Source organism: Schistocerca cancellata, chromosome 4, assembly GCF_023864275.1.
Source record: "Schistocerca cancellata isolate TAMUIC-IGC-003103 chromosome 4, iqSchCanc2.1, whole genome shotgun sequence".
Classification (NCBI taxonomy): Eukaryota; Metazoa; Arthropoda; class Insecta; order Orthoptera; family Acrididae; genus Schistocerca; species Schistocerca cancellata.
Window position 1 is genome coordinate 233,905,287 of NC_064629.1, and position 13,028 is coordinate 233,918,314.

At 37.1% G+C, this 13,028-nt stretch overlaps 1 protein-coding gene across 1 annotated transcript in view; it reads right to left on the minus strand.

The window, feature by feature from the left end:
- Positions 1 to 12,823, minus strand: part of LOC126184760 (spermatogenesis-defective protein 39 homolog) — a 115,079-nt gene extending 102,256 nt beyond the window's left edge. Inside the window, exons 1-2 of the mRNA XM_049927306.1 lie at positions 12,269 to 12,823; positions 4,509 to 4,620 (exon numbers count right to left, since the gene is read on the minus strand). Coding sequence (XP_049783263.1) covers positions 4,509 to 4,620; positions 12,269 to 12,355 — 199 coding nt within the window. The 5' untranslated portion in view covers positions 12,356 to 12,823. The remainder of the gene's footprint in view (positions 1 to 4,508; positions 4,621 to 12,268) is intronic.
- Positions 12,824 to 13,028: the final 205 nt, after the last annotated feature.

Here is a 13,028-nt window from a genome sequence, read left to right on the forward strand (position 1 = left end):
CCAAAGAGATTGAAGCATTTTTTTTTTGTAACCTCTCATATTGTGCCAATAACAGGGCTTCATGGTGTAGGCAAACTCGAGAGGTATTGTCCAGCTTTGCTTCAGAACGTTGGACCAACAACTCTTTTTCCTCATCACTAAAATCCGCAAACCATTTTAAAGCAGCTTTTTTGGCAAAGAAAGTGACATGACACTTTGTTCCACTATCTCCTTGCCCAATTGAGCAGGAAGGTATGCTGTTCCCTTCTGCATCCATCTTTAATCAGAAACTAAATAATGTATTTGGCCTCTAAGTGCAAATTATAATCTGCTTAAATTTCAGACGAATTGCTACTGAATGAAATTATACACAATACCAATGAAAAAATCTAATAAGAGATATATGCTATAAAAGACACAATCAAAACAATTTTTTGTAAATTAGATTATAAACTTTGATGGTCTTACGAATCACTTAACAAGCCACACTCAGTCAAGAGAACCCACTCTCTATGCTGCAAACACACCACTGAAATACTGATTGTTCAAACAAGGCTCACAATAATGAAACAATCTGATTGTTAAAGTAATTGTTGCCATTATATTTTCTATAAACAGTGAATCTTGTGAATTTTCTCTGTGAAACTAGTGGTTACGTATTTACCAAGGTAGTAGGCTACATTTAAGTGTGATTAAATACAAAATTAAAACTCTTGGATGTTTAACCAACCAATTTCACATGTTTCCCTAATAACTTTAAGACAAACATTCACAGGTTACAACACCTAGGTATTTATATCACTTGATGCATGATTCAAGCAAACCGATTCTTTTTTGGAAAAATGTTTTATACAATTGAATCCAAAACTTAGGTCTCCATTTTACACTTGTAAATATTTACAATTTTGAGAAGTACAAAAAATATGAAGCTATTATTCACTTATGATAAAAGCAGAAGGGCTACTTCTCGTAGTTTTCAAGTTTTTCTGATAGTCTCATTGCCTATTTACCAGATCTTTTTATTTCAATTATTCAAGTCACTAATAATCATTTATTAGGCATAATAAAAGGTTTCAGGTATAATTTGAGTGCCAGAAAAATGTGTTCAAACTTCCAGTGCGTCTCTTTGATGATGCTACTTTTTAGGGCCTTATATGGTTGTATTGCAAAACCAAATCCACTTTTTGAGATAGTTTAGAATATGCTCTTTCTAATGACCATAGTTTAGAAGAGTTTGGATAAAACACTTTTTTGAAAAATTAGACTAATAATACCCATTTTAGCACTTTTTGAAAAATCGTCAACTTCACCCTAGATTTGTGAAATAATGGAAAGCAATAGGAGAATGAAATTTTATATTCTAAGACTTTGTGTTGGTGAGTTATGGTATGCAAAGTGTCGTGTACATCCCACAGTTACTTTTGGAGATATAAAAAACTAAAGTTTGCATTTTTTTTAAACAGCTATTTTTACGCCCAACTTTGCTTCAAATTATCTAAATGAAAATTGCTCAGAAATCCTTTTCTTAATATTTTACTTTAAAGAGCTCTAAAAGTTGTATAAGATGGCCACGTTTTGTTTCTTTCATGCACATACTTACAGAGATATCTCATCTCAAAGTTGCTGAAATTTCAAGGATGCACTATTGGAAGCTGTGCTATGGTTTCAAACAAGTGACTATATCTATGCAAGTATTGAATTTCTGAAACTGAAACTTTACCAGTGTTCACTGAGAACATGTGTGAATGTTCATACAAAATTTCATAAAAATCCATGATGGTCATGTGGGAACATTCTCGATATTAGGCCACTTGGCACGGAATGGCCACATCACTAATTCTGTAACTATTCCTGCCAGTGTCAAAACTTATTATCCGCTTAATTTCACTAGCCCTGCCACAATCAATTGCTCAGTTATCCTGCATTTATTCTTCGGTTAGGTGTTATTACGTGTTCGTACAACGCATTTTCCGCGCTACTCCTACAATAGAACTTAGGCGGATGCGACCAGGGCCTGTACAACTGGCCGTTACTAGTGTTGCGGTCTGGCCAAAATTTTCTATCAAAATTTCATTTCCTTGGACACATCAAAATGATAATACGTAATCTTTCTTACCTTTTATTCCTGTTAGTAGTTTATTTCCGCTATGGTAGTCTGAATCTATTGATTTCGATGGTAATTATAACAACGCTGATCATTAGCAAACCCAATCACATAAACAAACAGCAATTGACATTCACCCGTTCAGCGGTATTCCGCTCTGCTGGTATAGCCCTACCCCTTCTGTCTGCAGGAAAGTTTAATTCTAGATGCAATGGGGATTCCCCTGACAGAGACATGACGTACACTATGCACGAATTTAAAAATCCGCTTATGATCCATTCAGAAGCCAACTTAGAATATGTTCACAAATGTTCAAAAACCAACAGGGATGTGTTTCAAAATCATATGATAGACCAATGTGCGCTGGATACTAAGCCCTTTGTGAAACAAGGCTTTTTCCTCAAGAATATGAATTCTTGCCGCCCGGGGCAGATACACCGGTTTGCCCCCATTGAATCGGGCAGCTCGTGTGCCAGTAAAATTTTACCAGGTTGTATCTTGCTGCTACTGCTTATACAGCGGGAGAAGGTACTACACAAGCGCGACTCAACTGCGCATGCGCAGTCACGCTCATCGGAGACAATTTATTGTTATGAAGCATTGCACAGTTTTCCTAAAGCCTTTGACACATTTTGCTGTTGGCAGACGCTTGTATGAGCACTGTGTTTTGTTGTTGTATATGGCGCATTTCCTTTGCAACTCAAGTTTTATTTTTGTTTTTTTCCTCTCGTTCGTGTTTTATTGCTGCAATATTACACTGCAGTAGCGACATACAGTAATATCCTTTGTTAGAGTATTGCTTCTTAACAATCAAAATTACAAAAATTTAACTGAAAACTAAAACAAAACAAAAGATTCTCGGAATTATAAAAAATTCCCGGGTTTTCCCCAGTTTTCTCTCGGATGAAAAAAATCCCGGGTTTTTCCCGGATCTCCCGGTTGTCTCGGGTCGTATACACCCTGAATATAAAATATGAATGGAGAAGATGGAAATGAAAAATGGAGCTAAAATAGCCTTTATATCCTATATTACCGATAGATTTATCTTAATATTTGTCCAGCTCTACGTTTTACCTACATCCTAAAATACATAAGCCTAAATGTACTTGTCATTCTTCTGTAACTAACCTCTACTCTTGTCCTATGTAAATATCAGTTACGGCACTAAAACGTGTCAGGTGTAAAATTTAGTCTCTCATAACAGACTAAAAACATTAACCACCTCATGCAATGTTAAACAGTCATACCTGTTCTACACAATAAGAAAGCACACTTCTCACTTATGCTACCTCTCTGTACAACACATATCCAAGTACAATGGCTCTTTGTTGTTATATTTTCCTTACTAGTTCAACCCCCTTGCTGCTGCACACCCCTATCTCCATAAATTAAAAAGACTGATAAATATAGTTAAGCATAAGCACTGTCACCACCAATGCTAATTTTTTTCAAGGTGCATTTGTTCTAATCCCAGTTCAAACTCATCATCACTAGCTTTGTAATATGGGCTCATAGTAAACAAGGCCTCTTTCATTTTTTAAATGTCATGTAGTTTCTCCTAACAAACCAAATTTATATGTATACTATGTTATATTGCTTGAATTGTGCGTGGATTAACTTAACACCTATGTAAACATTATAACTATTGGAAAATAAAATACACTTGTGGTGACAGTTGCCACTGTTTCCTAGTCAAGCAATGTTCTGTATTAGCAGCAATGACTTGGTCATTGACTGAATTGGCATAACAGTAAAACATTGTTACTTTTCTTATGAGGGAGAAATGCTGCACATATAGGACTGCAACTGTGGCTGAGAGGGAAACCATTTGTCTATGGCCATAAAAGATTAATAGTTTGCAATCCGTTTACTAATCAAGCTATTTAAATTAATTTTTTTCACTTGATGAGCATTGAGTTACCAATAAAGATTGTGATATCACATATTACTTACAGCTTCTGTACAAGCACAGATTTGAAACTACATTGATTTAGTTCTTAGCAAGTGTTTACATGACTATGTTTTACATAGCAATTCATCCATTACAGCAGTGGCTGAACTGTGATGAATGTCAGACAACTTTATACTAAAAGTTTGTGACAGGGTTTATTTATGAGTGAATAATTTCATGAAATGAATCAACTAACATACATATTTTTCTGCTGAGTACATCATGCTTCAGGGAAACATACGACTGCTATGTGGTGTTGCGACATATGAAACAATTATTTCCATGTTTTTCCTCAGAACTTACCTGTCTGTTTAATTACTGGATATATACAAAAGTGTTACTTACTTGTTTACTTCAGAAAATTAAATCAGGAGCCCACAATCGATTTCTTAAACATTATCAAAAACACAGTTCCTCTTAACGAGTAGCAATTAGTGATTATACAAAAACTGCTATAAAAAATTATGAAAATACCTGAAATTGAGTCAGCATCAAAACAACTGCCATCTTGTCCAATTTCAGCTCGAACCTGCTGTGATAACCTTGCAGTTCCACTTCTGGATACACCACAAAGTTGGCTGCTAGACTGAAATAATATTAACAAGGAATACTTGACAATCAGTCTCAAAATTACTTTAATAAGCATACAGAGTTAATGCAATAATAACTATCTTTATGGAGTACTGAAAGATTGAATGGTACATAATAGAGGCAACTAACGAGTTAGTGACTTACAAATAAAGGATAACACGTAACTAATGTTGAATTATTTCTCAATGACATTTCCTTTTCACTTGTTGGGCTTCTTTCCCAAGATCTCTTCACTGAACATGAATTTTCTTTCAGTATACAAAGAGAGTGTAGTTGCAAAAGGGGAAATTTGAAGAATGTAGTGGATGAAATAGGCATTCCTATCATGAATTACAACCCTGACCAAGGCAACTGAGGATGCATTGTCCTGGCGTCAGTAACAGAGCATCATTCACTTTCTAGAATGTCCCTACTTTTCATCAGTTCCTTGTGAAATTTACCCAACAAACTGAGATTAGTATGAGTCTGCAGAAATTTTCCCTATTCCAGATAGATAGCATATACAGAGTGACAATTATTGAACTATATGGGGGAAAAACATAATTAGTTACAAACTATGGTGTGCACACTCTTTATTCAACATGTAAATGTCACTACAGATATTCAGTTTTAGGTTATGACATGTCCAATATGCCTGCCACCAATGGCGATGATGTGGTGCACACAAACAGCGAAATTCTGCACGACCTGCTTTAGTGTCACAAGGCGATACTGTCAATGACCTCCTGAATGGCTGTTTTCAGCTCAGCAATGGTTTTGGGGTTACTGCTGTACACATTGTCTTTAATACAGACCCACAAAAAGGAGTCACATGTGTTCAGATCCGGGAAATAAGGCAGCCAATTGAGGCCCACGCCAGTATCCTCTTGTTACCCCAGAGCCAGAATGCAGCCCCCAAAGAGCTCCTCCAAGACATCAAACACTCTCCTGATTCATGGTGTTGAGCTCCATATTGCATGAACAACATCTTGTCGAATTCAGTGTCATGGGGATGAAATCGTCTTCCAAAACCTTCACGTACCATTCAGTAGTCACCGTTTCATCAAGGAATATCGCATCAATCATTCCATGACTGGACATTGCCCACCACACAGTCACTTGCCAAGGGAGAAGAGACTTCTCGATCACTAAATGTGGATTCTCAGTCCCACAAATGCGCAAATTTTGCTTACTGACGAACCCATCCAAATAAAAGTGGGCTTCAACGCTAAACCAAGCCATACTAATTCCCGTCACTCAAAGTGCTGTTTGAACATTCTAATGCAAACCGTTCAGAAGTTATAACAATTTTATTTCAATAATTGTCACACTGTATCATTCTATGTAAATAAAAGATATGTGGCACAATTTTCTAAGGTCAAGGAGCATTTCTTATCCTCTTTAAAGAAAGTTTACTGGAGGAACTGCATTTGTTTGACTCAGCTCCACAAGTAATGACAGCCTCCTTGCTGCAAGATTCCTGTAATACAATGACTCTGTATGAAAATAAACTTCTATTTCTCAAAATTAAAATACAGTGAGGAACTTTCTTTGTCATCTGACAAAAACAAAGACAAATAAGAGACTCTGTGAACTACATCAGCGGAATTGTTGCGACATTGATGTCTTTCAAAATGGCAAGCAAAAGCTATGTTATACACTTTTGAAAATTATTCCTCATTAATTACAGGGATATCCTAAAGCGTGATGTTGAATGTTTACAAGTTTCTCTTGTTTACTACCAGATTTACACTGCGTTCATGGACAAGGCCATTCCAGATGGAACTGGATGCTCAACAAAAAGAATTTTTTGTGCCTTATACAAAAAAAACTGTGTGGTAATCGACAGGGAAGATTTTGGGCAAATGTCCAAAAAAGGGTGTTAACCTCATCTCCACTTAATTACTAGTCTGAAATATTACTGCACAGCTTCCTCTGCCTTTTCCTAATTACACACAAAGTTACAATACCAATGACACTCTGCTGTTCCATAGGATACTATTTCTTTTCAGTTGCTTGAAAAATTTGGAACAGATGCATATATGATAAAGCATTTGTCAGTAGGAGTGGGTACTGTGTGTGAGCTAGAATTTATTCAATCTATTGTACAGTAAAACTTCCTGGCAGATTAAAACTGTGTGCCCGACCGAGACTCGAACTCGGGACCTTTGCCTTTCGCGGGCAAGTGCTCTACCAACTGAGCTACCGAAGCATGACTCACGCCCGGTACTCACAGCTTTACTTCTGCCAGTATCTCGTCTCCTAGTATAGTATTTAGGCAAGTGTTGGGAACACTCAGTTCATTGTCTTCACTTTCATGGCCTGATCTTTGGAAAGGCAGTCCCATTGGGGAAGTGCGACTTGTGGATAAGAATAAAGTAGCTTGCCATCAAAGGCTATTTACAACTTCAAACAAACAATAATAGAGAACAAATAATGTACCATGCTGTAAAACGTATTTTCCCCTCTTTGCAAAATGTTGATGAATTCTGATAAATACAGCTGCTTTCAATAGCTTGACTCTTTGTAAATTTTATTATTATACACTTAGATGATAAAAGTCATGGGATACCTCCTGACACCATATCAGACATCCTTTTGCCCAGCATAGTGCAAAAACTTAACATGACATAGACTCGACAAGTAATTGGAAGTCCCTTGCAGAAATATTATGCAAAGCTGCCTCTATAGCCATCCATAATTGCTGAAGTGTTGCCAGTGCAGGATTTTGTGCATGTACTGACCTCTCAATTGTGTCCCGTAACTGTTCGATGGTATTCATGTTAGATGATTCAGGTGGCCAAATCATTCGCTTCAACTGTCCAGTACATTCTACAAACCAATTGCAAACAACTGTGGCCCGGAGATATGGTGCATTGTCATCCATAAAAATTCCATTGTTGTTTGGGAACATGAAGCCCACGAATCAGTCCAAATTGTCTCCAAGTAGCTGAACATTACCATTTCCAGTGAATGATCAGTTCAGTTGACCAGAGGAGTCAATCCATTTCATGAAAACACAGCCCACACCATTATGGAGTCACCACCAGCTTGCACAGTGCTTTATTGATAACTTGAGTCCATGGCTTTGTGGGGTCTGTGTCACACTTGAACCCTACCATCAGCTCTTACCAACTGAAATTGAGACTCAGTTGACCTGATCATGGTTTTTCAATCACCTAGGGTCCAACTGATATGGTCACGAGCCCAAGAGAGGCACTGTATGCAGTGTCGTGCTGTTAGGAAAGACACTCGCATCCATTGTATGCTGCCATACCCCATTAACACCAAATTTCATCGTGCTGTCCTAATGGATATGTTTGTCTTAGGTTCCACACTAATTTCTGTGGTTATTTCATGCAATGTTGCTTGTCTGCTAGCACTGAAAACTCTGTGCAAATGCTGCTGCTCTTGGTCATTAAGTGAAGGCTGTCGGTCACTGTGTTGTCCATGATGAGAGTTACTGCCTGAAATTCAGTATTCTTGGCACACTCTTGACAATGAGGGATTTCAGAATATTGAATTCCCTAATGATAACCAGAAAGGAATGTCCCATGTACCTACCTCCAACTACCATTCCACATTCAAAGTCTATTAATTTCTGTCGTGCAGCCATAATCATGTCAGATACCTTTTCACATGAATCATCTGAGTACACATGACAGCACCACCGATGAACTTCCATGTGTACATGATACTACAGCCATCTGTACATGTGCAGATCACTATCCCATGACTTTCATCATCTCAGTGTAGTTCCAAGGCATACATTTATCATTGGTTCTAATGAGAAGAAAGAGTAAGAAGGAATTTTAATGTATCGCTCTTGTAAAACATGAAGTGGGAAGAATAACAAACATAGTGTAATTTTTGGGACAACTGTCAGCATGTCTGACTGGTGTGGTCTTATAAAATTAGCCAGTTGACATGGCTTTGTAACATTTGTACTGAACAGTTGAAAGCAAGAGGAAACTACAGCCATTATATTTTCTGAGGACATGCAGCTCTACTGTACGAAAAATCATGGGGAGCTGCATTAAACTAGTTTTCAAACTGGAGACCACTACACAGCTTAAACAGTAAATGCTGGTATCTCTGCAGTAAATGAAATAGAAAAATATTGGTATATGTCAGCAAGTAATGAAGCTGTTAACCTACCATGATTCACACCACCTTTGGCAACTATCTACAAATGTCTGGAAGCTTTAAAAGTTTATCAGTGTTGTACAAATCCACAGTTCATGTTTTATCACTGATAAATATCAAATAGTTCTAATAAGCAGTGACGGAAGAATCCAGTAACATGGTTTAAAATTTGTTTTTTGTTCACATATAAAGCGTTTTCCAATTCCCAAACAAAGTATTCTCTATGGCATCACAGAATCATGCAGAACATGAAACGTCAAAATTTAAGACGACTAAACCATTCATAATGTGCTAACTTCACAAGTGATTTAACTCCCAGCAGGACGGCAGAAATGTTTCATCTTGTTATTTCAATAAATATGAAAGCGACATGTTTAACAATCTGATGTAAAACCCTAAGATGTTTTGGTGGGTTCCTCCTTCCAATCAGCACATGAACACCAAAATGACAGATGACATAAGTGACCACAAAATCATTCAATACAGGAAAGTACAGTGGACCTGATGGTATTCATGTACAGGTTGTTTGACCATTATAGGTACAAATGCAAGGGGTGACTAGAGAACAAAGAAACAAGCCAATAAACACATATCTGATAAACAGTGCTTTCCCCAATATATTACAACTGAGTACATGAACACCTTATAGCACAGTCCCCTAAAATCCAAACCATAGAACTGCACTTGAGGACAAACACATTTCAACAAGTGTTCCCCATGGTCATTATTCATGTGAATGCAGGCTTCAGTGTGTCCCTCTATCAATGCCAGTACGTGTTCGAAAATCCCAGGTGTGTTCCGAATGCAGTGACAAACATCTATGATGTGTTCCCAGAATTCACTGACATTATAAACAGGGCTGGAATACATGAAAGCTTTTAAATATCCCCATTTCAAAAAAGAAAAAAAAATCCAATGGATTAAGTTTGGAGACCTGGGAGACCATGGTATTGGTGGGCCATGCCTGATTTATTTGTTGTCAAAATACTATATACCAACACTTCGGTACCCTAAATGATGATACAAACAAACAAGGTCAGTTTACCACTTTGTAATTTACACCTCACTTGCAGTGTTTCGAAATAAATGTAGCCCTAGGGATTAACATGTTGAAAAATGCCATGACTACACTTATGCATACACTGTGATGGGGAAACCACTGGGTTCCAGACCTCCATTTATTAGGACTATTTTCTTGTGTCATTGTCCCTCACTTGCGCCTTTCATTTTTACCCATAACAGTCAAACACCCTATATATTCCATACATATTATGTGTAAGAACTTGCTTTCCATCTCACTGCAGTTTATTGTAGGTTGCTGGACGAATGATTTATTTCAAGTGACAGGAAAAAGGTGCAGGTCATTACCATTTTCAAGAAGGGCCATTGGACATACATGGACAGTTATGTGTCTATACCACTAACATCAGTCTATTATACAAATATGAAACATATTTCATTCTCACATCTTACGACTTCAAGACCACAAAGCTCCTCTGTAGGAATAAACATGGATTCTGTAAACAGCAGTCTTGTGAAACTTGGCTCACTCTGTTCATTCACAATATTCAGTAAGCAGTAAGGTAGGCATCCCCGAAGTCATGCCATCTAACTTGACTTCCGGTAGGTGTGTTATACAGTTCTACACTGTGGGATTATAGAAGCGTCAGATTCAACCTGTCTGCTTTGACCCATGATGTCATCAATATGGCAGCAACGGCTACTTCCAGCATATGCAAAATATCAATGGTACCACTACATACATGTCAACAAATGTGAACAAAAATAAAAATGACACAATAACATCTCACTCCAAAAATAAAACGAAACTATTGGGATATCTGCCAAAAATTGGGGGTTTAGGGTAGGTAAAAATTAAATATACAACAATACAAAAACACCACTCTGTCACAAAAACAAATAACACAAAAAATTTAAATTGCAGAATTCTGCTACTCCATCAAAACCACAGGAATTGGACATTTCCCTTAATCTACAGAGCTCACCCACAGCTACCAATACCAAAAACACCCACAACCCCAAAAAGTGGACTCGGACATTTTCCTTCACCTATATAGTTCACCTGCAGCTATCAATACCAATCAAAAAATCTTCCACTCTGGCAGATCATACATAATGAGTCTCTCAGCACAGATCATTTAATACACAGGCTAATTTTACTTAGCACTTTGTTAAATAGAAAACACCATCCTGCCATGCCATGACACCATGGCATTACTAGGATGAACAGATATGTATATTAACTTCCAGTGATCAGTTTACATTTTAATATCATGATTGTAAAATAATATTAGAAGACACACATCTGAGAAAAACAATTCTGATGTTATGTTTACTAATAGAATACAACCAGATGGTACTTTATGGCATCTGTAAGATGCTTTCCATGGCAAAAATACAGTAATATGTCTAAAATACTACACAAAGTCGATATGAAGAATATAGTAGCATGTACTATGTTATGTGCTATGGGCCTTGGTATCTAAAATATTAATGAAAAAAATTATTTGTTACTTCTAATGTGTGTCTCAGATTGCTTATATTCATACGTATTTTGTTTTGGACATCTAAGGTGGGCATGTCAAGAGGTTTCCCTATCACCTTTATGCCAAGTAGCTATTAAAACTAAGAGATCAGATTTAAATTTTACTGTTTACCCTCTGCAAAATTGCCATAATTATAGTGAGTGCAATGTTGTAACACATATCACAGCTCACTGGGGTCACGGTTATCCAATTGCATAATTCTTATTATTTCATTTAGCTCAATGGCCAAGTGCAAGTCTTTCAATTGGCTGCCACTTTGGTTACATGTGTGTGTCCTAATGTACCATAATTATCAAAATGGGGAACAGGGGATATGCAGTTTAATGTGGAATCCGAAACACATCTTGTTCCTGGCAACATCTCACATCGTATACAGGTGAAGGCTAGATTAAAGGCAGACTCAAAAATTCTGTGGTTTCACCAAGATTTCATCCTGTGACCTCTTGGCTTCCAGGTACGGTCCTTGCCACTAGACCACCAAGCCCAACTATTGCATAAGCAGCAGCCATTATGCTGTTCATATGGTAAAATGGCACATGCAATTGCTTTCTGGAAGATTCTCATTACAAGTCACTACCACATATTTAAACTCATTATCTACTGAAATATTTTTGTACCTCAATGTTAGTAGCACATTTTGATATTGTATTTTAAGGTATCTCACTGACTAACCAACAAATACTATGTTCCCATTATTACAAATGTACAATACAGCACCGACAAACTGTCTGAAATAATAAATAACAGTCTGAAACATCAGCCTTATGTGTTAATTAGGTAAATTTTCATTTGGCTAGAATGCAATGTCAGCATTTGATTTATATGTAGTAACAGGAATATATATCTGCTTTGGTTACATGATAAATTCTAATTCAAAACCACAACAAATGTTTTCGCTTTAATAACAATGTAAAGAGTTGGGTTTCTTGTCAGAACGTACTGCTAACTTACATCTTCGTCTTCGAAATTAAAAGCTTTTGCCCTGGCACTGGTTTCACTATCATTCCAGTAATCTTCATCTTCGATGCGTGTTGCCATTTCTGACGTAAACTTGCTTGAGTTGTTTACTTCCTTGTGTGTGACAAGTATACTTGGTGCCGTCTGTTCAAAGTTCAAATCAATCAACAGTTTCCCACACAAACGATGGGTCTAGCCATTCTCTGACACAAGCTGCACTGCTTGTCATCGTAAGCTGTACGTCAGATCTGCATTACAAAATCCGGCTATAATGACCTGCTGTCTATGAGGCGTTGTACCACAACAAAAAAAATATGTTCTTGTAGTTTCTAAAGAACAAGAAACCGGATTCTATATATATATATATAGTACTACGATGAAATGCACATAATAGTTAGTAGTAGTGGAACAGCAATCACGAATAATATTGTTATGACGTTTCATGTATTATCTCAAACCAATCCAGGCCTACAGCAAAATCAAAACAAACAATACACATATAATCAACACGAAACCTGGCACTCGCCAGCGATGTACTTTGTTTACAATGTATAAGCCAAGGAGGTAGAAAACAAATCAGACCATCGCCAACGTAACAGAAATAAAGACAATCATTGGTCGGAATACTTGACGTTTAAGGCTGGCTCACAACGTATGATTTATATGCGCAAATATCAAATCGTAGCGTGTGGATCGTCCTTTACTCTACTATTCACACATTTACTGCAAGACACTGTGAAATACAAGACACATG